The sequence below is a fragment of the Eriocheir sinensis genome, chromosome 20 (genome assembly GCF_024679095.1).
Source record: "Eriocheir sinensis breed Jianghai 21 chromosome 20, ASM2467909v1, whole genome shotgun sequence".
Taxonomy (NCBI): domain Eukaryota; kingdom Metazoa; phylum Arthropoda; class Malacostraca; order Decapoda; family Varunidae; genus Eriocheir; species Eriocheir sinensis.
The window spans coordinates 17,099,679-17,124,357 of record NC_066528.1 but is presented as its reverse complement, the minus strand read 5'-3'; the positions used below and the strand labels follow the sequence as shown (position 1 = coordinate 17,124,357).

The window sequence follows — 24,679 nt, the reverse complement described above, 5'->3', positions numbered from 1 at the left end:
CTCTCTCTTCTTATCCCCTCCATCTCTTCCTCCTTCCTTCTTCTCCCTCTCTTCTTTTTCCTCTCCTTATCTCATACCTCTCGTCTCCTAATCACAATCTTTTCCTCATTCTCACTATTCTTATTCTGCCTCCTTCTCTCCTTCCTTTCCCTTTCTTATTTTCCTCCTCCGTCCTTTGTTTTCCCCCATCTCTCACCTCGCACGCGGATCAAGGTCGTCAGGAAGGAAAGAACAGGAAAGCATTACGCTATTCGTGGAAGCAAAACACAAACACACTCACTCACACACACACACACACACACACTCACACATTCACACGGTCAAGGAGGGAAGTGCTCGCGTGGTGGCTATCTCACACACTTTTGCTGCGTCATTACCTCGCTGCGGGAGTGTGTATGTTATTAGGTGACCAAAAAGTGAAGGTAAGAAACACAAACACATACTCTCACACGTACACACACACGCACACTGGCAGCGGGAGTCCCGGTGTGAAGAGAGAGAAGGTGAGGTGTAGGGTGTTTATGCGGTGACCTTCTGCTGGTGGTGGTGGTGGTGGTGGTGGCGCCGGAAGGTTGGTTAATGGTGAGTCCAGGCATTGCTGGTGGAAACGGTGAAGAAACAGCGATGAAGGGTTGCGTTACGTCATTCCCCTTCCTCCCCATCACGACGAGTCATCTCCATCCATTGCTTACTTCGCTCTACTGTTGTCGTTACTGATGCTGACTCACACACACACACACGCGCGCGCCTGGCTCCCGTGTTTACTCTCAGCTCGTGGACGCGGCGGCTGTCACTGCTGTCACCGCGGCGGGCACGCTGCGAGGGGGAGTAGAGTACGTGGTGTTGAGGTATTTTTATGGCATACTAAACTATTGCGAAACACGGCAAGTATTTACATTGCTCAAGTTGTGGCGAGTGTCTGTTTGGCTGAACGTGCGCGTAACACCTGTCACCTGTACGCGATGTAGGGGCGGAGGGAGGGGGGCAGGGAAGGACTCGCAGCTTACCTCGGGGCATATGTACAAACACTCCTGCAACTTTCTACCGGGAAGTGAAGCCTTGCAGGGGAGGAGGAGGAACTCACTACTTAGGAACTGTCATGGGAAATACAACCTGTCACCCTTCTACCCGTCGGCACTTTTCCAGTCTCTCTACGTGTCTGTACTCCTCGAAACTAACAACAAGGTCTTCAGAAAAATACTCAGTGATTCCCACTCAAAATTACCCTTCCTTAACACATTTCCAGTCTCTCTACATGCCTGTACTCCTCGAAACTAACAAGGTCTTCAAAAAAATACTCTCACAGTGATATCCATGCACTCAAACTTATCCTTCCTTAGTCTGTTCAATCCTTCCCTAACCTAACCTAACGTAACCTTTCTTTTTTTTTTTTTCAACAAAGGAGACAGCTCAAGGGCGCAAAATAAGGAAACAATAATAAAAAAAGCCCGCTACTCGCTGCTCCTAAAAAAAAGAGTCAAAAGAGGTGGCCGAAAGAGAGGTCAATTTCGGGAGGAGAGTTCAGGAGTTCAGAAGTGGGCGCCATATACCGGTACAGGTCGGGGATACGCCACCCGCCGCCTGTAGCTCCCCGATCGCTGTCTTGCCTTCCACGAGGGACGCGATGTGAGGCCGAGGTGCTTGGTAAGGGAAGGAAGGGAGGGGATTCTGCCCGCCCCGAAAGGAAAACGGGGGTAGGGAGTGCCAAGGAGGGAGAGGAAGAAAACTATGGTGCTGCATGGCGGCGGCGAAGGAGGAGGAGAAGAAGGAGGAGGAGAAAAGAAAAAGAAAAAGAGGAAGAGGAGGAGGAGGAGGAGGAAGAGAAGAAGAAGAAGAAAGAGAAAAAGAAGAAGAGGAAGAGGAGGAGGAGGAGGAGGAGAAGAAGGAAGAAGAAAAAGAAAAAAGAGGAAAAAAAAAAGAGGAGGAGGAGGAGGAGGAGGAGGAGGAGTCACCCCTAGCCTTTACAAATGTGCTACACGGTGACGAGCAGCTGGGGCGGGCGAGGAGCAGGAGACTCACCATATTAGGCCTATAACACCTTTCCCCTTCCCTAACTTCCCTTCCCTTCGCCAAAACAATCTTCCGCACACGCTGTAGTATGTTAGATATGCCCCGCGGCGCCCCTGGCTCCCAAACAATGCCTCGGGGACGCTGCCAAGGCCCAGCACTGACGACACGAGAACAGGTGGCCGAGGGTCTGCGGGGCGTTGGAGTGTGACGCCGAGGAGCACATCATAGGGTTAGGTTAGGTTAGGTAAGTTAGGTTCGGTATGGGTTAGGTTAGGTTAGGTAAGTTAGGTTCGGTATGGGTTAGGTTAGGTTAGGTAAGTTAGGTTCGGTATGGGTTAGGTTAGGTTAGGTAAGTTAGGTTCGGTATGGGTTAGGTTAGGTTAGGTTAGGTAAGTTAGGTTCGGTTATGTTATGTAAGTTAGGTTCGGTTATGTTATGTTAGGTTAGGTTAGGTTCGGTTAGGTTAGTTGGGTAAGTTAGGTTCGGTTAGCTTATGTTAGGTTAAGTTAGGTTCGGTTAGTTAGGTAAGTTAGGTTCGGTTAGCTTATGTTAGGTTAAGTTATGTTAGGTTAGTTAGGTAAGTTAGGTTCGGTTAGCTTATGTTAGGTTAAGTTATGTTAGGTTAGTTAGGTTCGGTTAGGTTGGGCATTTATAAGCCGCGAGTATAACTATTGAGACGGGTGAGTGTTTGGTTAAGTGTGTATAATTCTAAACACGTGCCGCCTCGTATACTTGGCCCAAATAAGCGTGTTGTGTTGGCGCCAAGGGGAAAGTTAGACTTCTTCCCATCCCTTCGTTTACCGTCACCTCCGCGGTATATCGAGAGAGAGAGAGAGAGAGAGAGAGAGAGAGAGAGAGAGAGAGAGAGAGAGAGAGAGAGAGGCAACCATACGCCTTAATCCCTTTTCCATAATGTTTCTAACCTATCTTTCCCATCTCTCGTCTTTCTTTTAATTTAACCTCCTTCCCATTTTCTTCCTCCTGCATTTCCTATCTTTTTTTAATTCAACTTAACCTCTTTTCCATTATTTTTCTAACCTTCCTTTTCTCTTTTTCCTCTTTCTTTAAACTTAACTTCCTTCCCATTTTCTTCCTCCTGCATTTCCTATCTTTTTTTTAACTCAACCTCTTTTCCATTATTTTTCTAACCTTCCTTTCCTCTTTTTCGTCTTTCTTTTAACTTAACCTCCTTCCCATTCTCTTTCTCCTACATTTCCTATCTTTTATAATTCCTTTCAACTTAACCTCTTTTCCATTGTTTTTTCTAACCTTCCTTTTCTCATTTTCCTCTATCTTTTAACTTAACCTCCTTCCCATTCTCTTTCTCCTACATTTCCTATCTTTTATAGTTCCTTTCAACTTAACCTCCTCCCTACTTTTTCCTTTCCTCTACTTTCCTTTTCCCTTCAGCTTAACCTATTTTCCATTGTTTTTCTAACCTAGCTTTCCTCTTTTTCCTCTTTCTTTTAACTTAACCTCCTTTCCACTTTCTTCCTCCTTCTCTAATTCATTTCAACTTACCTCTTTTCCACAATTTTCCTACCCTGCTTTTCCCGTCTATTTTCTTTTACATAAACCTAACCTCCTTCTTGTATATTCTTTCCCATCTTTCCTCTTCCTTTTAAACGTAACCTCCATTATATTTTACTCTGATCCTCTTTTTTTTCCGCCGCAGTCTTGCCAGAACGGAAAGAACTGTTATGGTGTGGCACAAGACGTTGTTTCCCATTGTTGCCAAACGTTTACAATCACTACAGGGGGAGGAACGTCTTCAGGGAGAGAGAGGGAGAGGGAGAGACGGAGGAAGGAAGGAAGGGAGAGAGAGATGACAGGCTGTATTTGGAATGTTTAGTTATGAGAGTAAACACAAGGATGAGGGAACCTTGCCTAGTCGGGCCCACCTCCGCTCCTTCATCTCCCGTCCTCCTCCCACGCAGCCTCCTCTCTCCTTGCTCACCTTTCTGCCTCTCGCCTTCGCTTCTCTCTCTCTCTCTCTCTCTCTCTCTCTCTCTCTCTCTCTCTTGCTCGCTCGCGTATTCCTTTTTCTTCGTTTTCTTTATCTTTTTCTTCTTTTTCTTCATGTTCTTCTTCTTCCATATCTTCTTGTTCTTCTTCTTCTCCTTTTTCTTCTTCCTGTTCATGTTCTTGTTCTGCCATATCTTCATCTTTGTCTTCGTTCTAGTCTTCCTCCGTTTCTTCAATCCTATCTTTCTTTTTCTTCTCATTCTTTTTCATTATCATTTTTTTCTCATTTTCATCGTCCCCTTCTCCTTTCTTCTTCGTTCTCGTCTTGTTCTTGTTCTTCCCCTTCTTCATCTTCTTTCTCTTCTTCTTCGTCCTGAGCCGCCCACCAATGGCTCTACGCAGTGTGTTAGTCTCAGGATTGTTTTTATTTCCACTTCCTCACTAATTTTAGGCCAACTGGCAGGCGCTTCACCCTATGAGAGGCGCATCCACGGCTTTCACCCACGACGCGATGCTTGTTTGTTTTCCTGCGTCAAGTCACCCGTCAGGTCTTGCAGAGAACACCCCCTCCTCCTCCTCCCCCCCCATCTTCCCCCTCTCGCCCCCCTCTTCCTCCTCTCGCCCCCACCCTCCCCAATGTTCCCAGATGATCGTACTTAACGCTATTTCCCGGTTTCTCACTCAACTATTGCCAAAAACATCAATAATTCGGGATTTTTAACGATATCTTTAATTGGATATCGGTTTTGTGTGACGTTATTTGTGTGGGTACGAGTCTTTTTGCGTCTGGATCTGATTAATGTAAGATGTTCTGTTGCATAAAAGATCGATAATTCACGGTTTTAACGATAACTTGAATTGGATATCGGTTTTGAGCATTTCCAGTGGTAGTTTTATGATCCTGATGAAAGACAAAGTTTCTATACCATGAACTTAAAAAAAAAGTCACTAGGATACTATTAATCTCATTCTCGGCCTTTGGAAATAATAGCGTCTGTGAAGGGCTATTTGACAAGGCTTTCGTAGGAGTTTCGGGCATTTCCATGGGTAGTTTTATGACCCTGGTGGTAGTTTGTTAGTTTCTGCACCATGAACTTGAAAAAACGGTCATTATAACCCGATTAATCTCTCTCAGGCTTTGGAAATAGCAGATGTTGGAAGCGGAGGCGTCTGTGAAGGGCTATTTGACAAGGCTTTCGCGGGAGTTTCGAGCATTTCCATGGGTAGTTGTATGACCCTGGTGGTATTTTGACAGTTTCTGCACCGTGAACCTAATAAAACAGTCACTAGAGTATGATTAATATATTTTTCTGTCTTTGGAAATTGTAGTTATGAGAAAGGGAAGCGTCTGAGAATGGCTGATTGTTAGGCTAGACCCAGCTCCCCACCACCCTCACCCTTATGTTGCTCTCAGAGGCGTGGGCGAGCGTTCCCGGTGCTCATTACGCTAGCCAGAAGGACACTTGTTTGCCCTGATGTGTATCTTTGAAGTTAAACGGTAAATGGGGCGGGGCGGGGCGGCGTACCACTGTGGCGAGGCAGAGGCGGCGGTGGCGTAAGGGTGGGTGCTCGCTGGCGCTATATTTAGGAAGCCATCTTGCTCACACGCCGACTATGTATTTATAACTCGGCACAGCTGGTAGTCTCGCTCTCTGCCCGTGCCTCCACACACACACACACACACACACACACACACACACACATTGTTTTGAGAGGGAATAGCATTGACGTTATGGTTGCTATTGTCAGACGCCTCCATCTCTCTCATCCCCTATTTCCAAATGCCGAAACTGAGATCAGTCGGGTTCTAATGGCACTTTCATAAGGTTCACGGAGCAGAAGAAGGGTTAAACTACCACCAGGGTCATGAAACTACCCGTGGCAATGCTCAAGACTCCTAGGAAAGCCTTGTCAAATGTGTGTACTTGGGCGACGAAATGTTTTAATGTGGCCCTTGTTATGTATCGTCACGTGGGCGGCCGTGGGTTCCCTGCTTCCCCTAACTCATCCAAGGCGAGGCGAGGGTGGACGCCGCCATTAGGGTCTTGAACAGCGTTGCCAAGTTATCGTACTCAGAACAATTATCATTTTTAGGCTCCCAAGACTATCACAACCACGCAAATAATGATAGGAAATTAAAGTCATCGTAAAAACTCTTAAATATTGGTGGTTTTTGTTCTTTTTTGCTACAGTTATCGGTCAGAAGCTACGGAAATGCAATAGGCTGAGTACGATAATTTGGCAGCGCTGGTCTTGAATTGGGGGCTTTCCGTGGGTTGTTGGTCTCAAGCTTCACGGATTGGTCTGCTTGGTGTGGTAATAGCCTTTGGTTGGTGTTGTCAGAAGCTCCCACCCCTCACACCGACTATTTCCAAAGGCCAAAAATGAGGTTAATGGAGTTCTAATGAGTCTTCTTTTAGGTTCACGGTACAGAAGAAGGCTCAGACTACCACCAGGGTCATAAAAGTACCCCTGGAAATGCCCTAAACTCCCACGAAAGACTAGTAAATTACGTGTTCTATGGCCCAATATCTCGAAGCACTACCTTCTCCTTTTTTGTTTACTTGCAATAATAGGTTAAACAATCAATCAGTACTTTTATCTTTTTTATGGAAGCGGCGAGTATCGGGCTTTTTTGTGTACTCTTTGTTGCCCTCGAGCCGTGTCCTTTGATGTAAAAAAGGAAAAAAGCAACCTAGAGGCCAAGGGGATGCCCACAGAGTTCATGGTTTGAGAAAGTTTACAGATCCGAGGGACCCCTGGATCTGACGTCGTAGGGTGGGCTAGGCAACGCGCGCCCTGATGTATCCCCCCATTGCTTGATTATTTGAACTTAATCTTAACCATGTCTCGCACTTATTTTAGGCGTTTGATGACCTCATGCCTTGCGAGCTCATTAAGTCTCATCTTATCGCTTCCCTGACTCAGAATCTTAAGAAATTTGTAGGTTGAAGTCAGGATTAGTTTGTTTGAATTCATTAGTTTAGCTTTCAAGAGACAAATGACTAATGGCGATGTGGTTGTTTACAGTTTAACTTCGTGGGTGGAATACTAGATGTTTCGATTCCTTTGGTTTTGCTTAAAGGGACCGAATGAGTAATGGCGATGTGGTTGTTTACAGTTTAACTTCGTGGGTGGAATACTAGATGTTTCGATTCATTTGGCTTTGCTTGAAGGAAACAAATGACTAATGGCGATGTGGTTGTTTACAGTTTAACTCCGTGGGTGGAATACTGGATGTTTCGGTTACTTTGGTTTTGCTTGAAGGAAACAAATGACTAATGGCGATGTGGTTGTTTACAGTTTAACTCCGTGGGTGGAATACTGGATGTTTCGGTTCCTTTGGTTTTGCTTGAAGGGACCGAATGAGTAATGGCGATGTGGTTGTTTACAGTTTAACTTCATGGGTGGAATACTAGATGTTTCGGTTCCTTTGGTTTTGCTTGCAGGGAACGAATGAGTAATGGCGATGTGGTTGTTTACAGTTTAACTCCGTGGGTGGAATACTGGATGTTTCGGTTCCTTTGGTTTTGCTTGAAGGAAACAAATGACTAATAGCAATGTTCTTCCTTTCAGTTTAACTTCGTGGGTCGAATACTGGGCCCCCGCGGCATGACGGCGAAGCAGCTCGAGCAGGAGACGGGATGCAAGATTATGGTGCGCGGGAAGGGCTCCATGCGGGACAAAAAGAAGGTAAGCGATGGAGATGCTGAAAAGAAAAGTAAAATATAAGATAAAACAGGAAAAAAAATAGATGAAGAGAAATTAAACAAGGTAAAATATGGAAAACAGAAGATGTAGATGGTAAAGGAAGGTGTTAAAAGGTAAAATAGAAGTTGAAAAGGTGAAAAGACAGTAAAATAAAGACAAAAGAAGGTTAGCGAACATTAGGGAAGCATAGGAAAGCATCGTAGATGCTGAAAGAAGGTTAGCGAACATTAGGGAAGCAGCGTCCACTTGTAAATACGTCTTGCCAGTACGCCTCGCAACCTAACACAGGGAAGAGGAAGGTTTCAAGGTAAAATAAAAGTTGTATTTACCTAGTTGTAGTTTTACAGGGCCTGGTCTTACGCTCGTGTAGTCCCGTCTCCGTATCCGTATTTGTCCAACTTTTCCTTAAATTTGTCCAACTGTGTGTGTGTGTGTGTGTGAGTGTGTGTGTTATAATCGGGCATCACATCCACTGCAGGAGGAGCAGAATCGCGGGAAGCCCAACTGGGAACACCTGAACGAGGAGCTCCACGTCCTGATCAGCGTTGAGGACTCAGAGAACAGGGCCAAGTTGAAGATCCAGCGAGCCCTCGAGGAGATCCGCAAGCTGCTGGTGCCCTCCGTAAGTCCCTTTAGGTCTTGTGGTCTCTTCCTTAGCTCTTCTTTGCCTTAAGCAATGATTTAGTTGAGCAATGATTTAGTTGAGCAATAATTTAGTTGAGCAATAGTTTAGTTGAGCAATAGTTTAGTTGAGCAATAATTTAGTTGAGCAATAATTTAGTTGAGCAATAATTTAGTTGAGCAATAGTTTAGTTGAGCAATAGTTTAGTTGAGCAATAATTTAGTTGAGCAATAATTTAGTTGAGCAATAGTTTAGTTGAGCAATAGTTTAGTTGAGCAATAGTTTAGTTGAGCAATAATTTAGTTGAGCAATAATTTAGTTGAGCAATAATTTAGTTGAGCAATAATTTAGTTGAGCAATAATTTAGATGAGGAATAATTTAGTCGAGGCGTTAGTGCGTGCTGTGCGTGTAATGTGTCTCGAGTGTCTGTCTCTCATTGCCGTCCCTTCCCCTCCCCACAGGCCGACGGTGAGGACGAATTGAAGAAGCGGCAGCTCATGGAACTCGCCATCATCAACGGCACCTACAGAGATTCCTCGAGTAAGAACCCAGGTAGGCTTAACCTGCCTATTCTTTTTCGTTGAGCCTTTCATTAATATCACGTTATATATATATATATCTCCCCGCTCATCTCATCCCCTTGCTTCATGATATTAGAGATAGCAAGTACAAAATGTTTCATGCACTGTGTGTTTGTAATGCTTGCCCGTTCATGTAGTAAGAGATTTGCTTTACAATATTCAAGTGAGATTTGAAGATTTCTTTCTGGCCGACACTCAGCAGCGTCGGTCTGGCCCAGCATGTTGCCTCACCCCTTCCACTGGTCCAATACAGTCGACTCGTTAGAGTGGCCACCTCCTAACATTGGCCACTCACATGTGAACTAAACTAAACCCATTTAACCCCCTATAACAATGATTGCAGTCACTTATGTTGCCTTTTATTTTGGCCATTTTCTTACAGTGGCCTTTTTTGCCTCTGCCCAGAGCAGCCACTATAACGGGGCACGACTGTACCCAGTTAACGGTATAGTACTCTTGCCGTTTTGTGAGTCATTCCTTCTTCCTTGGTCTTGATATTAACTTCCTTGTAATGAACCAATAGCTGTTGATCATTTCTTTAAAGTTTGTTGAATTTGACCTTCACTCTGCTTAATGGTAAGATAAATTTTGTGTCTATTTACAGGTGTCAAGTAATTATTATATATGCTGGTACAGACACTCCTGGCTTCCAATATTGCATTAAGAGGGTTCAGGAAGAGTTAGCTTCTCTTGGATGCTTTCACCTGTATGCATGCTAGGCAATAAGGAAGTAATTAACATCAGTAAAGAAATTTGCACAATAAAAATACTTGTTGTTGATACTACTAACTCCATTCACTGTTACCTTTGTTGATTTCCGTAGAGTCAGCCTCTTGACACCTTGCCCAGACGAGCCTCCTGGTTCTGTTTCTTGTGTTGGCTGGTAGTGTTGCCTTCAGCTTGTGGACGGACAAACACGTCACTTATCATTGACCTTTGAGTTTATAACTAATTCATTAATTTTATTTTAACTTTAATTTGATTTTAATTTGATTTTAATTTAATTTTATTTTAATTTTAATTTGATTTTAATTTAATTTTGGTTTAACTTTAATTTGATTTATTTTTTGTTTTATTAAAAAAGTAACCCTTAATTAATGCTTTCCTTAATACATAATAGTTATTTTGCAATTAACATTTGGAATGAACCATAAGGTGTTTGGGTTATTATTTATGTTAATCTTTTAATTTTATGTTCCTTTGAGTTATATATTGTTTACATGATCAACCTTTCCTTTACTTTGTTAAGTTGCATAACGAGCCACTAACCCAGGGAGGGTAACACGCGCGGCGGTGGCGGACTGACAAACTAACCTTCCTTCCCTGTCCCTTGCCAGAAATTGAGGGACTGGGTCCTCTTACAGGGGAAGTCCCGCGCCTGCTCACCCCGGGGATGACTCTCCAGTCCCCCATGCGCACCACCACCCCGCTGGGGGGCCACCCCCTCATCATGCCCACGCGCATCCCGGTGCCCACCACCACCGCGCTGCTCAACGGCACCGGTGCCGGCATGCCGCCGCCGCTCATCGCCGCCGGGGACGCCTCCACCGGCCTGATGTACGCGCCCTACGCCGCCGCAGAGTACGCCGCCGCCAACTACGCCGCCCTCAGCTCCCCCCTCCTGACTGAGTACCCCCCGGATGCCACTGGTGGGTTGTTTGCCAGATGAACCATGTACTAGTCCACCCACACCACCCACACCACCGCACCCACGCCCGCTCACACACCCGCAGGGTTAGCCACACTCGCCGTGCTGCCGCAGCACTGCAGCGTGCGGTGGTGTGTGCGGCGCCGCTAGGGACGGCCGCCTCGGCCTGGCCGGGAGGCTCGGTGGGCCCGTAGTTGTCTTGTGTAATCACACTTGGATTGTTTTCATTTTATATATTTATATTCTCTTTAATTTCTCAAAGCATCGTTTTTAAGCTATCCAGTGTTGCTCAGCGTGCATAATAAGCCCAGTGATTTGTTTATTGCATTCCATTTTGTGGCCAGTGCTTTCATTGTTAATGTTTTATATGGTGCTTTTTCTACCTCTGAGAAACGGTTGAAAAGGAAGACTTTAGATCCCTTGACGTGGCCGCCCGGCACGGACGCCTCAGAGGAGTGTTGTGGCGAGGGTCGGTGCCAAGCATTCTGAAGCAACTAGAAAGTCTCTTACTATTATCGTCATTGTTTGAGGTTGTGAAGGTTATACCCATATTTATTTATACCACATGAATTAGATAGGACGGCGCTCTTATGCTAAGAGCGCCGTGAGGAGCATTGGCTGGATGCTGTGTTACGTTGATATTTCTTATTGGCAGTAAGGTGTAACGACTTAGGCTAGCTAGGTCTGGTGGGGTTGTACTTAATAGTCTCTTGGTCATGGTGGTGGATGCATTACCCTTTAGATATTCCTGGTTTTGGGTCAACAATTTGCATGCTTTAGATAATTTAAGAGCACCTAATTTTAATCAAAACTATACTCACTTTTCTAGTATTTTTAAACTTGCCTAACTTTTCTTATTTTAGCCCCCAGCATAAAATCTAAACCCAGAGAACTCCTTTAAACTGTATCTCCCAATGTGCTTTTCTTCCACGACACAGCTGCTGGGCGGTGAGGGTCGGGGGGGTGGAGGGGGGAGGGGGGCGGCCAACCATACTCTCACGTTGACCGGTGGTTAACCTGACGGGCAACCAGGAAAATGATAGACCGTTGCCGTGACGAAAATCAACGTCCCGGCGACAGATATTTAAACAGTCATAATCTACATATTGACGAGTTGTTGGTTGAAGTCTCAGTTTTTGGGGAAGAAGCGACACTGAGGACTGAGGGCAAGGCAGCAACAGTCATGGGTGAGGGAGATAAAAAGGTGGTGTGGGTGGTGGCAGCTTAACAGAGGGTCTGGCCACCCCCCTTCCCTCGGCCCTCCTGCCCTCCCCCCTACTGTAACCGGGGGGCTACGCCAAGCAGAGGAACCCAACACACACACACACACACACACACACACACAGGACAGGGACAGGGAAGACTTAGTGGTATGTGACAGGAGTGTGACAAGAGGGAGTAGTTAGAAATTGAAGAAGAGTGACTGTAGGAGAGATCTCAAGAAATACAGTTTTCCATACAGAAGCATAACAACATGGAACGGACTTGACGAGGAGACTGTGTGTGCAAAAACGATTCATGAATTTAAAGCCAAACTGGATAAAAAGCGTTATGGAGACGGGACAGCACGAGCCTAATACGACTTTTCCTGTATTTCACAACTAGGTAAATACACAGACACACACACACACAAATTTATAAACTATTGATTAAAATGGAGGAAGTAGACAATGAGAGTTACTACTACGAGAAGGAAGAAACGTCCGCAACACACGAGGGCACAGTAAAAAATGGAGGAAAGGACGATGCTTGAGAGACAGAGAAATATGGCTTCCCGCAAAGAAACATAGAGGTTTGGAACAGACTAAGCGAGGATGTAGTATCGGAAAAGAGTGCACGACTTTAAGGAAAAATTGGACAAATACAGATATGGAGACGGGACCATGCAAGCGTAAGCCCAGGCCCTGTAAAACAACAACTAGGTAAATACACACACACACACACACACACACACACACACACACACACACACACACACATAGCAAAGTGGTTGACCCAGGTTCGATTCCCGGGCGGAGTTGAGGCGAGTGAGCAGTCTTATTTAGTACCCCCTCTGTTCATGTAGCGGAGAATGGGTGCCGGGTGTCAGCGTGGGTGTGGGTGTGATGTGAGGTTCCAGCCGTACCCAAAGATCTGTCACCTGGGCCCTAAGCTCTTTCAGGGAGGGTACTGGTTGGTGATTGCGAGTCCAGTGTGTGATCAGACCATGGTGGATGACACACACATATACACATACACACACATTATAGAAGATCATTGGGAGAGTGCATGCAACAGTTTAAAGGAGTTTGGCTGTATATAATCTTAATCTATTGAACTGCCTTTCTGATGAGCAAAATTATCATTCAATATGTCATGATAAAAATATATATAATTATCCAGGTCTTTTTCCCATCAGAAGGACAGTTTGGTACCAAGTTAAACCATTAATATGTATCTTTTTCAGCAGGAGCAGGTTTGTATTGCATTCTAATCTCATGAGAAATCCATAACCCTCGTTGGTCGGCTTGAGCTCGTGACCCCAAACACTAGGGATCCCTCCTCTGGTTTTTGAAGGCACCCAAAAACTTAGATTATCACTTGTCTGATGTCCATCCCGGTGGTGAATAGGTTAACATCACTAATTTCATAACAACTACCAAGGGACCAAGTTACTAACCCAACATCAGTGTGTCAGCAGAACCAGCAGCAGAGGTGTCAGCAGCAGGTGGTCACGCCGGGCTGCTGCGCCAACACTCACTTCTGTTTGTGTTCAGACTGGTTGAGGGACGAGCTGCGGGTGCTGCCTCCGAGCGCCACGACCCTGGAAACAGCACTTGCGGTGACCGAGAGGCGCCGCAGTGCTGTTCTAGTTAGTGGGCCGGTCAGTGTGGGGGCTCAGAGCAGCTGCCTTGGAGATGAGTCAATGGTGCCAAACTTAAACGACATGAGAGATATTTCCATGTTTCTGTAATGTTCAGTGACGACTCCAGGCAGGTGTATGGGGAGCTGTTTCTTAGACGTGGCCTTCTAGAGGTCTCCTAACGTGCCATAATAACACCATTCAGTCCTGTATCAAATTTAGAAAGGAAACGGGTCCAATGCTTCGTGCGATTTTAACAGAGATCATGATTCCGGTCCGCTCCGTTACAGTGATGAGGCGTGAGAGTGGCGGGTCAGGGGCTTGGCGGGGGTACAGGGGTCAAGGGTCATAGTATTTAACATTTCAATGCCCAAGTACACAAGGCTTTCATAGGATTTCTGGGTATTTCCAAGTGTACTTTTATAAGCCCGGTGATAGTCTGGCCATTCTTCTGTGCCGTGAACTTAAGTGAACCGTCAGTAGAACCCGGTCAGTCTACATTTCGCCCTTTGGAAATTGTTGATGTGAGAGGCGGAAGTGTCGGAGAATAGTGTATTGACGTGTGCTCGCTCTGACGTTCTCATCACTGTGGTGGGGTGCGGAACTGTCCAATCTTAATCACTGAGTCACTATCTTACAAGGCGCTGGGGAGGCCCGGAACCACACGGCAGACGCACCATTTTAGCTTCTTAATCGGTAATCTGTCCAAGTTATTTTATTTTATTTTATATCTTCTTTTTTTTTATGTTTTTTTATTTTTGTATTTTTTATTATTACAGCAAAGGAGTCCGTTCAAGGGCATAAAAAAAGGAAACAAATATGAAATAAAAGCCCGGTACTCATTGCTCCCAGGTTTGCATAGTTTGTCTCAGCTTGTTAGACATTAAATAAGTTATTCAGTGCTTCATATCTCTAAAGTAAAATTCTGCCTTGTCACTTCATACTTATACAGTGAATTATCCCTTAACCCGGTAGCAGCGACGGGCCAAATTTGTGGCTTTACCGTGTAGCAGCGATGGGCCAAATTTGTGGCTTTACCGTGTAGCAGCGATGGGCCAAATTTGTGGCTTTACCGTGTAGCAGTGATGGGCCAAATTTGTGGCTTTACCGTGTAGCAGCGACGGGCCAAATTTGTGGCTTTACCGTGTAGCAGCGATGGGCCAAATTTGTGGCTTTACCGTGTAGCAGCAACGGGCCAAATTTGTGCCATGATATAAACCCACCAAAATAGATGATACATAATCCAATCACAAATGCTTTGATATGTATTATGAAATGGTTTGTGTGAGGGGTGATTTTTTCTCATTTTTCTCGCTTAGAGGGACCATTAAGAAACATCATCCCCGCTGCTACCGGGTTAAAGTAGTTTTGAAATTGCAGAAGCCCTTTTCATATTTTACATTATAGGGTGAAGAAATTTTATAACTGCACGATTTTTTAAGTTCGTTTGAGTAGATTTCTGTTTATCCTGTCACGTCCCTTTGGCAAGCACAGAATGAGCCTGCAAGGATCATTCTCACACTTCTCAGCCTCATTAACCCAGTAGCTGCAGGGATCATGTTTCTTAATGGTCCCTCTAAGCGAGAAAAAAATGAGAAAAAATCATCACTCACGCAAACCATTTCAAAATATATATCAAAGCATTTAGTATCAGTTTATGCATCATCTATTTTTTGGGGGGTTTATATCATGGCACAAATTTGGCCTGTCGCTGGTACACGGTAAAGCCACAAATTTGGCCTGTCGCTGGTACACGGTAAAGCCACAAATTTGGCCCGTCGCTGCTACACGGTAAAGCCACAAATTTGGCCCGTTGCTGCTACACGGTAAAGCCACAAATTTGACCCGTCGCTGCTACTGGGTTAAAAGTACCGTAAATGTTATTATTGTAAAGTCTCCCCGTGATTGACAGTCGCAAGGAATTTAATCAAGACTCGGACTACACATTTCTGGTGCCTTGGTATCCGAGTCACGCGCTGCAGTGGGGTCCGGGCCTCCCTCGCCGCACACTCAGTACCGTAACATCTACTAACAACTAACTGGCTTTGATCATTTCCAGCTGCAGTCTGATTTTGGTGGTGCTACAGTGTACATACAAATATTTAAAAATCAGGTGTTCTCATAGATGCCCCCAGCGTGAGCCTCGTGGGGCTCTTGAATTTTGTGATTTTACCATTTATTTTTGTACTGTTGGAGTTCATTCTTTTTAGTTACCAGTGAAAGGATTTAATGTACTCAAGCTGCTTTTGTCTAGCCTAGATATTGTCATGCTTCCATACAGAACACACAACAGGCGAGTGGCAGTGGTAGGATTTAGAGGAAGGTTCTGTCATGCCTTCAACTAATACTTTGACCAGCTGCTTAAGGCGCTGCGGAGGCCATGGCTGATTGCATAGACAGTCCTTTGAGCTCAGGTGTTGTGCATGAGTGAGTGGAGCTTAGAGCAAGACTTCTTAATCACTGGAGCTGCAGAGTAACAATCTTTCATGTTCACTGCCTTGAGTAATGTTTTGGATAGGGGTAACGCAGGCCTTGCAGTCTCCCTAGCAGCAAACCGTTGTCTTGTGTTGGAGTGTGTTGTGGTGCGGCTGAGGTGTTGTCCGGTGTGTACGTTGCCACATGATGTCATCACGTTGTGTTGTTCAGGTGTAGCCGTCAAGCAGCGACGCCATTTGGGCCAGGCACGGGAGCACCCCTATCAAAGGACGGGTACGCTCTCGTAGGCCACAACCCAGGTTAGTTGAACACCCATTGAAGATATCACCCTATTCATGCTCCTTTCCCCCCACCTCAAGGGTCAGGCAATGGCAAGGCTTTCATGTAGTTATTCAAGCAGCCGTAACGAACAGGCTTGCGTGCAATTCATTAGAGGAGGAGCCTGCCATGACTGTTGATGTGGGGAATGCAATACATTATAGTCATGTATAAAAGATTTTTTATGATGTTCGGGCGTGGTGAGTCACTTTTCTCTCTCCCTCGGTGTGTCTCCGCGCACCGTGATGACATTCCGTCCAGCAAGTTTCCTTTTTTTATTATTTTTGTTACTCTTTACCTCCCGAGAGAGTTCTTGAGATATATTTTCTGCATAAAGTCTTTGTTGTCTGGAGTACATTTGATAGTTGACTGTTGCTCGGAGCCTTTCAAAAGTAGCTATCTATCATGCATCCTAGTCAGTCCCCCAAGGACCCTGACGGCATTTACTCCTCTAGCGTTCTGTTCTCCGCTGTTGTTGTTGTTGCTGCCTTCACTGCAGCCAAAACACTCCTCAAATTGTTGCTCCCCGAGAACCAATTAAGCAAGTTCAGCTGGAGGAGTCCTCACCATGCCCACCCCGGAGTGCCTTCCCCCGCGTGAGGCCGGCCAGACACAAACACCAGCGAAAACGCACATAAAAAAAAGAGAAAAACTTTTAAAAATCAAAACTGCACTTGGGTGTTGCTGGGCGCGGAGGGCGGTGCCATATTGTGTTGTGAGTTGGGTTGTTGGCGGCCAAGCTGGGCGGGGCGGAACGCAGTCCTGGGGTAAGGGGGAGCTGTGCCGCGCCTCCCACCCGCAGCACCCAGTCAGTCGTCACCCCTGGCCGGCCTCACCCCACGGGAGTTGTCAGCTATTATTTGTTTCCATTTTACTGTATCTTAAGTCACATAAATTATGCTTTAAGAATATTAGTTGTTAAGGATGTCGTGGTCAGGATGCCACTGTGAGCTGAGGCCAGGAGGTGCGGCTGTGGCGTCTGAGTACAGGTCACAGCTACCAGAGCCCAAAGTATCTGTATATCTCTGGAGTTTTTGCGTATTGATAAGTCATGAATAAATTGATGAAGAAGAGTAACTATTGCTTTTCATTCCAAGAAGAAGAGAAAGTATATTCGATTAAGGATTTTCTGCATTAAAGAAAGAGAAATAATGTACATAGTATTGATGAAGGAGAGATATTTGATTAAGGATTTTCTGCATTCAAGAGAGAAATAATTGTACATAGAATTTATGAAGAAGACTAACTATCGCTTTTCATTGCAAGAAGAGGAAAAAGTATATTCGATTAAGGATTTTCTGCATTAAAGAGAGAGAGATAAATGTACATAGAATTTACGAAGAAGAGTAACTATCGCTTCAAATTGCAAGAAGAAGAAAAAGTATATTCGATTAAGGATTTTCTGCATTAAAGAGAGAGAAATAATTGTACATAGAATTTATGAAGAAGACTAACTATCGCTTCAAATTGCAAGAAGAAGAAAAAGTATATTCGATTAAGGGTTTTCTACATTCAAGAGAGATAAATGTACATAGAATTCCTTATGAGAGAAGATAAAAGAGACCTCGCTGATCCAGTTTTAAGAGCACTAACCCTTGCCGAGGTATTTGTTGGGCTGTAGACATGACTAACGTACACCCAACTAACGTAAATGCCGCCCCAGCCTGCACGAGGAACCAGCGAGTAGTGGGACAGTAGCCGTAGAGTAGAATTGTCAGTACCTCTCCCTCTGATCCCCCTTTGACCTCCTCCCGCCTCACCCAAAGTTAAGTGACACACAGGCACAGCACGGAACACACTCATCACTTCCATGACTCATTGCCTCATTGTGTGTTTTGTGTTCACTCCTTCCTCGGCTTTGTGGTGTGTTTCGGAGTCTAGTCCTGTCGGGAAAACTGTTAGTGTGTGCGTGTGTGTGAGGGGGGTGTCAGTGTGCGTGTGTGTTTGTGTGAGGGGGGTGTCAGAGTGCGTGTGTGTGTGTGTGTTAAAGAAGCGTGACCTCTATACAGGACGCACACAGTAACTCAACTTTCCCTCCCTCTGTACACTGCATACCTTCTCGAGGCTCCTCATTTTGATCCCCACCAGTCACTCAGTCTCTCTCTCAGTGATTAATGCTTCCCTAGACACTCCCATCCCACCCTCTGTAGTATAATAGTTCCTCAGTCTTATCCACTAGAGCATTCCTCCCTATTTACCTCTCTCTCAAGTCTGCCCTCAATGATTCACAAGCCAGTGAGTGTGCTGCCCGCAGGCCTCCCTCCTCACACCGCCCTGGTCACCACAAGACTGGCCGCTGGGATTAAACTCTTGCTCGTCACATGAGCCTAAAGTTTGCTGATGTACTGTGGCAGCGCTTCTTAATGAACACCATAATCTAAATACCTAAAGCTCCGTGTAAAGAGGTGTGTGTGTGACTCTAGCCTTGCTTTGTGTTGAGTGTAAAGTCTCCACCCTGCTGAGGTGTCCACAGGATGCACTCATAAGCCATGACGACTCTGCCTGTTTGACTTGCTTCACAAAATTAATGTTTCGTTTTTGCATAATAATAAGAAATAGATAAGAAGTATCTTAATAATATAAATTTTATTTGTTGTTCTCTTCTCTTCCAATGTAACATAAGTAAAACTTAAGTTTAATCTTTGCCCAAGAGAAGCCAAGGAAGGTATGGTGAAGGGTCAATTGTCCCGCTGACTGTGTCCATCTTGCTCTAAGTTTTCCCTGCCCGGGAGCCGCCGAGGACACTCGGGCCGCCGGGCTGCAGCGCACGGCTGCCGGCACACCACCCGAGGGGCGCCTCGGTGGACCTGCGTCACTCGCCGCGTAGAAAACTGTACTAAGGTGCAGAGCGAGGAGGTGACGGCCGGCACCACACACAAGACACTAGTCTACTCCAGCCGTCCCGTGCATCATGCCATCCCTCACACTAACACATCATCACCCATCGCCACACAACACCCATCATGACTGCTGTCAAGTGTTCTTGCACTCTCCTGGCCCTCCATCAGGGGTTGCTTACTGTCCTGGCCCTCCTCCTCCTTTTCTACCCTTCCTTGCTGCCTGTTTGTGGCTGGCGCTGTCACTCACACAGCGGTGGTTCCGCATGCATGCTGCCGCGCAGGGCACTGTAGAGCAATGTAGGCGGGCACTGTACATATATACCATAGCTTGTGTCCTCAGCCAGTGGGTTAATGGGTTGATAATGCAGTGCACCTTCATGTGTAAAGTTCTTAATATTAATCATAATAATAATAATAATAATATTAATAATAAAATAATATTTAGAATATGATGCTGGGGCATCCTGCACCAGTGTAATGTACTAACATTCGTTTCTCTTTTTCTGTTAACTCCCCTCTGGCTCGGATGATCCTGGTCCCTCAGCTGACCTGGCGCGTTGCTAACCCGCCCGGGCTCCTTCTCTTGTGTTCCTCGTGTCACTACTGACCAGCACTGAGGCACCTCCACCACCACCACCAACCACTCCACCACCACCACCACCACCACCACTCACCCTAGGATACACCACTAACCGCGCTGCGCTCAGGGTGCCGACGCATCGCTCCCCGGCTCCTCCACCATCGGTACGTGCCCTCCCCGCCGCTCGGCGTCGCCCCCGGGGCAGGCTGACCTCCGGGTCTGACGGCCCCCACGCTGCCGGTCCGTGGGTGTGGCGGGGCTCGCTGCCCGTGGGCGGGCACGGGGAAATTGTGCACTTGTACAGTGGCCTTGGTGCTGACACGCTCCTCCTGCCTGCCCGGAGCCTCCACGGCCGCCAGTCTGCCAACTAAACCTTAAAGCACTAACACGTCCAGAGGGACTGAGAGCACAACAAAACCTCCTGCAAATTGCCATAGAGAGAGAGAGAGTAGCTCCTGGGGTGAGGCAGTGCTCAGAATGAGGCAGCTCCTACTTAGAATCTCTCATAGGGAAGGTGATCACCATGTGAGACAATATTAGTTGATTTATGAGTACACGAAACTGGTACTACCGAAAGTGTGCATTTAGAGATGGTGCTAATGTTAAGCTTGGTCACAGCTTTATTGTTAGGGTCACTGTGTTGTTGGTGTTGTATCTTATTACATAGCTTAGAGATAGGTGTTAATGAATCTCGATAGACTCTATTACAAGGTGTCATGTTAAGGTTAGAGACGAGCCCTTCTACTCCTGTTGTTAGACATAAAGAATAATAGTTTTTATAAGATGCTAAAGGACAACGTAGGAGTGCTGGGTGTCAGTGATGGTGCAGCTGCTCTGACACCGCCTGGCTGTGTCGGAGGGAAGGCAGAGAGCAAGGCATTCATTGGACTCACACTGACGCGACACTCAGCCTTGCCAGCACAGACCCGGGAAAACGGAATCCAGGAAGAACCCATTGCTGTTTTATTTTGGTAAATTGGAATGACAATTCCACAACGACGGGTGTCTGTCAGCTCCCCCCACCAGTGCCTTATACGGCAAAATTTATAGGACTGCATGACATTTTTTTTATTTATATTTTTATTTAACAAATGGATACCTTCTGATGAGAAGCAACATGTGCCTTGATGTAGTTGCTAGATTGGAAGAACTCTACTTCCCCGCGTGTGTGCCGGGCCCAGCCGCGCCTTTCCTGGTGTGGGCCGCAGCAATGTGCCAACGCAGGTCTAGAGAGGCGGCCGCACCGGGAAGGGCGGCGGCCACGCAGGAGGCTGGGCGGCGGCGCGCACCGGCGGGCTGGGGACACGTTGTACATAGCTGTTCATCATCTCATTATTGTACTTACATTTGTTGTACTTAAGCATGGAACTATGCAATGAAAAGTAAACTGAAATCATAGTAATGGGGATCGAGGGCCTGACCCACAAGTGTTTTCCGGCATGTAGTCCTCCACTGTTGCTGTTGTCTGTGCCATAGCCCGGGTGTTCAGTATGCCTGGGTTTGCCTTCGTCTTGATATGTGCAAATATTAATGTAAGTATAGTTGTACTTACCAGAGGTATCACAGGTAGTCGTAAGTCAGGTGTCTTTTCACTAAATCAGGTCATTGCCGGCGGGTCGGTGTCCCTGACCCGGCCCCAGCAGGTCAACACATGTGCCAACGTTGCTAGGATGTAAATTCGTTTTTGGTTGAAGCTAAATTTTTTTCTAATTTAGTTTTTTAATTGCTTGATCTTGGTTGTGACTTCCTCAGAGCTCCGGTTACTCCATGTGAAGCTTTCAGTCTGACAATCTTTATTTTCTCTCGCACATGATTGGTAGACGCTCGCCGTACTGAGCCGTACACGTGTTAAGCGCAACAAGTGTTCGTAGTAATCTGGTAAGTAACACTAAAGAGTTGTAGTTGTTAAGCGTAAGAATCTCTTTTTTCAGTAGATTTTATTATTTTCTTAAGTATGGAGACTCTCCCTCCGCCCGCCCCATACCCATACCCATTAACTCCTCCTTGCCTGTCTCACTCGGCGCTTCCTTCCTTCCATCCTTCCTTCCTTCACCCTGTCAGTCTGATGCCGTGTCCTGCGCCTTGTCACTCCCCCTCGCTAAAGGTATGAATCTGCCCTTCGATGGACAGTAACTTTACCCCACACCACTGCTACCACCACCACTATAACCACTACTGTTACTACTACTACTGATACTATTGCTGCTGTATACCAAGAATCAACACTGCTTTCCAGGATTTTCTTCTCAAATCAACTGTTTGGAAATTTCCTTTTTTAGAAGATTGAATAAAAAAATCCGTGTAGCAAGAAATCAGAACATCGCATCAGATCCACTCCTTCTCATGCTCTGTCTCACTCTCTCTCTCTCTTTCTCTGCCTCTGTCTCTATCTCTCGTCTCATTTTCTTTTGTAGTCTCTTGCTATTCTCGCCCCTCTGTCTCTCTCTCTCTCTCTCATCGCTGAACCTCATCTGTAAATTCTGAGTTAAGTGGAACCTTCTCCTGTAGGGGACATCCAGAAATCATTATTGGTGCTGCTTCGTGAGGGCCGCCCGCACGCACGCCTCGAGGTGGCGGCCGGCGGCTCCCATCGGTACTAACCTTAATAAATGTGTTCTTCAAAATTAATTAAAAGTTGTGTAGGAAGATTTTTCTACATGTATATAATTATTATTAACTCGGTCTTAATATCCTTAACCCCAATCTAGTTTAATGAGGCTGGCTTCTTGCTATAACCCTGGGAATGGAATCAACCTTGACTGTGTTTCAACATAATAATGAGTAGGGCTGCATTTTAATCCTTATGGAGATGCAGAATGTATTGATTTTATAGTCTCCTATTCTCAGTAATATAAAATGTTTCATACAAATCCAGAGTTTAACTTCCCCCTGTTCACTCTCTTTAAAATTAGTTGACCGTACGAGGAGGAGAATGTCTACCACTGGTGCTGTCTAGCGTACCAACACCAGCGGAGGGTTGATCGCTGTTTTTCAAGTGTCTCAATCGCTGGTGCTGGGTCTTGTACCAACACCAGCGGAGGGTTAATCAATGTTTTTTTAACCCGGTAGCAGCAGGGATCGTGTTTCTTAATGGTCCCTCTAGCGAGAAAAATGAGAAAAAATCACCCCTCACACAAACCATTTCATAATATATATCAAAGCATTTGTGATCAGTTTGTGTATCATCTCTTTTGGGGGGTTAAAATCATGGCACAAATTTGGCCCGTCGCTGCTACACGGTAAAGCCACAAATTTGTCCTGTCGCTGCTACTGGGTTAAGTATCTCAGGCGCTGGTGCTAGGTCTTACGAACACCAGCGGAGGGTCAATCAATGTTTTTCAAGTGTCTCAGGCCCTGGTGATAAGTCTCTTACGAACACCAGCGGAAGGTCAATCAATGTTTTTCAAGTGTCTCAGGCCCTGGTGATAAGTCTCTTACGAACACCAGCGGAGGGTAAATCAATGTTTTTCAAGTGTCTCAGGCCCTGGTGATAATCTCTTACGAACACCAGCGGAAGGTCAATCAATGTTTTTCAAGTGTCTCAGGCCCTGGTGCTGTCTGTCTGAGGGTGTTGCTTACTCTCCATACATTTCCCATCGTCCAAAAAAATCCTCATTCCTCTCCTCGGTACGGTCGTATTTAATAATGAACTAATTTAGGGAGGTAGAGCGAGCAGAATCCATTAATGACATACTCTTCTGCATGGACCTCCACTTCATGCTTCACTTAATGATAATGGTATGAACCTCTAATGCTTGTGCAAGTAGCCTCTCAGGAGTTACTAATTACTAACTCAACACGGTGTACGCCAGAACCAACCACCACGCACTCGGCCGTCACTCCGGAAGTACTGCGTAGCCTTAGCCCGGATGTTTTGGGGCGCTGTGTTGGTCTTCGGCAGCGATCCTGTGGCTGGTTTGTCTACTTTTTCATCCGTTTTTCGAGGCGCGGTTAGTCGGATGTGTTGGTTTTTTTGCATACCACTTTTTGGAATCGGTTTTTATGTTGAGTTTGTGAGAATCGAACACTTCTGACTAACTTCGTCCTGGAAATGAAGTTGAAAAAGTGTAGTTTGTCAGTTGTGTTGATTTTTTTGTATACCACTTTTTGGAATCCATTTTTATTTTAAGTTTATGAGAAATCCAACACTTCTGACTAACTTCGCCCCGAAAAATGGAGTTCGAAATGCGTGGTTAGTTTGTTGTGTTGGATTTGTTTATCACTTTTTTTAATGAGTTTTATGTTAAGTTTGTGAGAATCGAACACTTCTGACTAACTACGTCCCAAAAATGAAGTTGAAAAAGCGCGGTTAGTCGGATATGTTGATTTTTTTATATTTTTTTTTGTATGGCACTTTTTGGAATCAGTTTTTAGGTTGAGTTTGCGAGAATTGAACACTTCTGACTAACTACATCCCAAAAATGGAGTGAAAAAGCGTGGTTAGTTTGTTGTGTTGGATCTTTTTATCACTTTTTGGAATCAGTTTTCATGTTGAGTTTGTGAGAATTGAACAGCTCTGACTAACTACATCCCGAAAATGAAGTTGAAAAAGCGCGGTTAGTCGGTTATGTTGGATTTTTTTATAATTTTTTGGAATCCGTTTTTATATTGAGTTTGTGAGAATTGAACACCTCTGACTAACTACATCCCCAAAATGATTTTCTTTATTTATATCTTTTTACGATTGAGTTTATATGTCTAGTTTGTGGGTATCCAACATTTCTGACTAACCGTGCACCCAAAATGAAGTTAAAAAAGGTGGTGTTAGTTTGTGATGTTGCTTTTTTCATCACTTTTTATGAATTATTATTATTATTTTTTTTTATATATCTTTTTATGAGTTTATATGTCGTGTTTATGAAAATCCAACACTACCAACTAACTACGTTCTGAAAATGGAGTAAAAAAAGTTGTTGTTAGTCAGCTCTGTCGATTTTTTCATCACTTTTCCAGGAAGTTTATAAGTCAACTTTGTGGATATCCAACACTACCAACTAACTGCGTCCCAAAAATGATGTTGTTAGTAAGCTGTGTTGCGTTTTTTATCACCAACTAACTGCGTCCCAAAAATGATGTCGTTAGTAGGCTGTGTTGCATTTTTCATCACTTTTCCAGGAAGTTTATT

General features: G+C 45.2%; 1 protein-coding gene across 10 annotated transcripts in view; it reads left to right on the top strand.

The window, feature by feature from the left end:
- Positions 1 to 22,424, top strand: part of LOC127001285 (protein held out wings-like) — a 129,532-nt gene extending 107,108 nt beyond the window's left edge. Inside the window, exons 3-9 of one of the 10 annotated variants that reach the window (XM_050865663.1) lie at positions 7,552 to 7,668; positions 8,162 to 8,308; positions 8,771 to 8,861; positions 9,273 to 9,335; positions 10,255 to 10,539; positions 16,027 to 16,115; positions 19,519 to 22,424. In XM_050865663.1, coding sequence (XP_050721620.1) covers positions 7,552 to 7,668; positions 8,162 to 8,308; positions 8,771 to 8,861; positions 9,273 to 9,335; positions 10,255 to 10,539; positions 16,027 to 16,103 — 780 coding nt within the window. In that variant the 3' untranslated portion in view covers positions 16,104 to 16,115; positions 19,519 to 22,424. Of the gene's footprint in view, positions 1 to 7,551; positions 7,669 to 8,161; positions 8,309 to 8,770; positions 8,862 to 9,272; positions 9,336 to 10,227; positions 10,540 to 16,026; positions 17,212 to 19,518 lie in introns of those variants that run through there. The other 9 variants (XM_050865659.1, XM_050865661.1, XM_050865664.1 and 6 more) reach the window with 9 other exon arrangements.
- The last annotated feature ends 2,255 nt before the right edge of the window (positions 22,425 to 24,679 follow it).